Source organism: Propithecus coquereli, unplaced genomic scaffold (assembly GCF_000956105.1).
Source record: "Propithecus coquereli isolate 6110/MARCELLA unplaced genomic scaffold, Pcoq_1.0 Scaffold155, whole genome shotgun sequence".
Lineage (NCBI taxonomy): Eukaryota > Metazoa > Chordata > Mammalia > Primates > Indriidae > Propithecus > Propithecus coquereli.
Genome location: NW_012139969.1, coordinates 4,592,885 through 4,594,627, shown reverse-complemented (window position 1 = coordinate 4,594,627; position 1,743 = coordinate 4,592,885). Strand labels below are relative to the sequence as shown.

The 1,743-nt window shown below is 36.3% G+C and overlaps 1 protein-coding gene across 1 annotated transcript in view; it reads left to right on the top strand.

The window, feature by feature from the left end:
- LRRC49 (leucine rich repeat containing 49) overlaps nucleotides 1-1,743 on the top strand; it is a 178,135-nt gene that overhangs the window by 81,666 nt on the left and 94,726 nt on the right. Inside the window, exon 7 of the mRNA XM_012640557.1 lies at nucleotides 1,492-1,639. Within this exon, the coding sequence (XP_012496011.1) occupies nucleotides 1,492-1,639 (148 nt within the window). The remainder of the gene's footprint in view (nucleotides 1-1,491; nucleotides 1,640-1,743) is intronic.

Sequence of the window (1,743 nt, the reverse complement as noted above, 5' to 3'; positions counted from 1 at the left end):
GTCTGTAAGGCTAAATACAAAAGGGATCACACCTAGTTGTGTACGTCATTTGATAAAGTTGTTTCCCATTGGGTGTACAGTTGAAAAGTTCTGATACCTCTATACATATATACTGGAATCGAATAATTAAGTAAATGGATAGCAGATGGTGGGAGCCAAATTTCTCCTTGTCGGGAGCAGGAATTTTTAGACTAAGCAAGGGGACGAGGCTAGAATGATCCATTTAGTAATGGATTGGATGTATCAGTAGAGTTGGAGACATCAGTATGAACTCATGTTTAGCTTAATATAGACACAGGTAGTTACAGAGAGAAATATCTACAGATATGTGTGTATATATAGGTTTCAATACACACATATATTTTCTTGCTGTATCAGCTGAAAGGACCTAAAAGAAATGACACCACTACTGTGGTAGCAAAATGTACACCTAGCCAGATCTTTGTTTCTAATATTATTCTCCAGTAAAAGGAATTGCGGCTCCTTGGAGAAATGGCTGATTCTAGGACTAGGGTGGGAAATACATGAGTCTAGAAAATCTTATAGTGCCAAGCGCTCAAAAAAAAAAAAAAAAAATCCACATTGATGATAGTTAAAGGGACACAGGAGCCAATTACAAGAATTTCCAATGGCCAAAGCTGGAATAATTTTGAACAGCAAAGTAAGTCAAGTAGTATTGGATTATAACCCAAAGTATAAAATAAGTATCTCTGAGTCCAAACTGAAATAAATAAATAAATAGATAGACAGACAGACAGACAGACAAAAAAGACAGATCTCCTGGAAAGAAGAATTCCAAATAATTTACATAGATACTCTGCCCTCAAGGATGGGGAGCCTAACTTCCCACTCCTGAAGTGTTGCCTGCACATCATGACTTCCTTACAGAGTTTAGTATGAAAAGGAGGGGAGGGGATAATAATTTTACATTGGAGAAACCTGAAAAACCACTTCAGCCAGGTGATCAGGTCAACATCAACAGTGATAACTCATATTAACGGTATATACCTTAACCCCAGTCTAATCGTGAGAAAAATATCAGACAAATCCTAATAAAGGGACATCCTACAAAATAACTAATGAGTATTCCTCAAAACTCTGAAGGTCATCAAAAACAAGGAAAGTCTAAGAAACTGTCACAGCCAAGAGGAGCCTAAGGAGATATGACAACTAAATGTAATATGATGTCCTGGATGGGATCCTGAAACAGAAAAAAGACACTGGGTAGAAACCAAGGAAGTCTGGATAAAATATGGAGTTTTGTTAGAATGTATTGATATTGGTTAATTAATTGTATTATTAATAACAAATGTAGCATACTAATAAAAGATGTTAATACTAGGGGAAACTGGGAGTTTATGGGAACTATGTACTATCTTCTCAATTTTTCTGTAAGTCTAAAACTGTTATAAAAAAGTAAAGTCTATTTAAAAAGTGAAAGGATTATTTGAAACCCTCAGAATAATGTCATGGTTTCTGTCTCTCCTGCAGTTTTGACAATGTTTCCTGCCTTTCTGACTCTACTTCCCTCTCAGACATCACCTTTGATGGCAATCCAATAGCTCAAGAGTCATGGTACAAACACACGGTCCTTCAGAATATGATGCAGCTGCGCCAGCTAGATATGAAGAGAATCACAGTGAGAACCTTTCCAAAATGTTTACCGTGTTGTTTTCCTTAGTGTGGATTAAGAAATTGGGGTGCATATTCTTTGCTTGAAATGCTTCTTAATTTTAATGTACT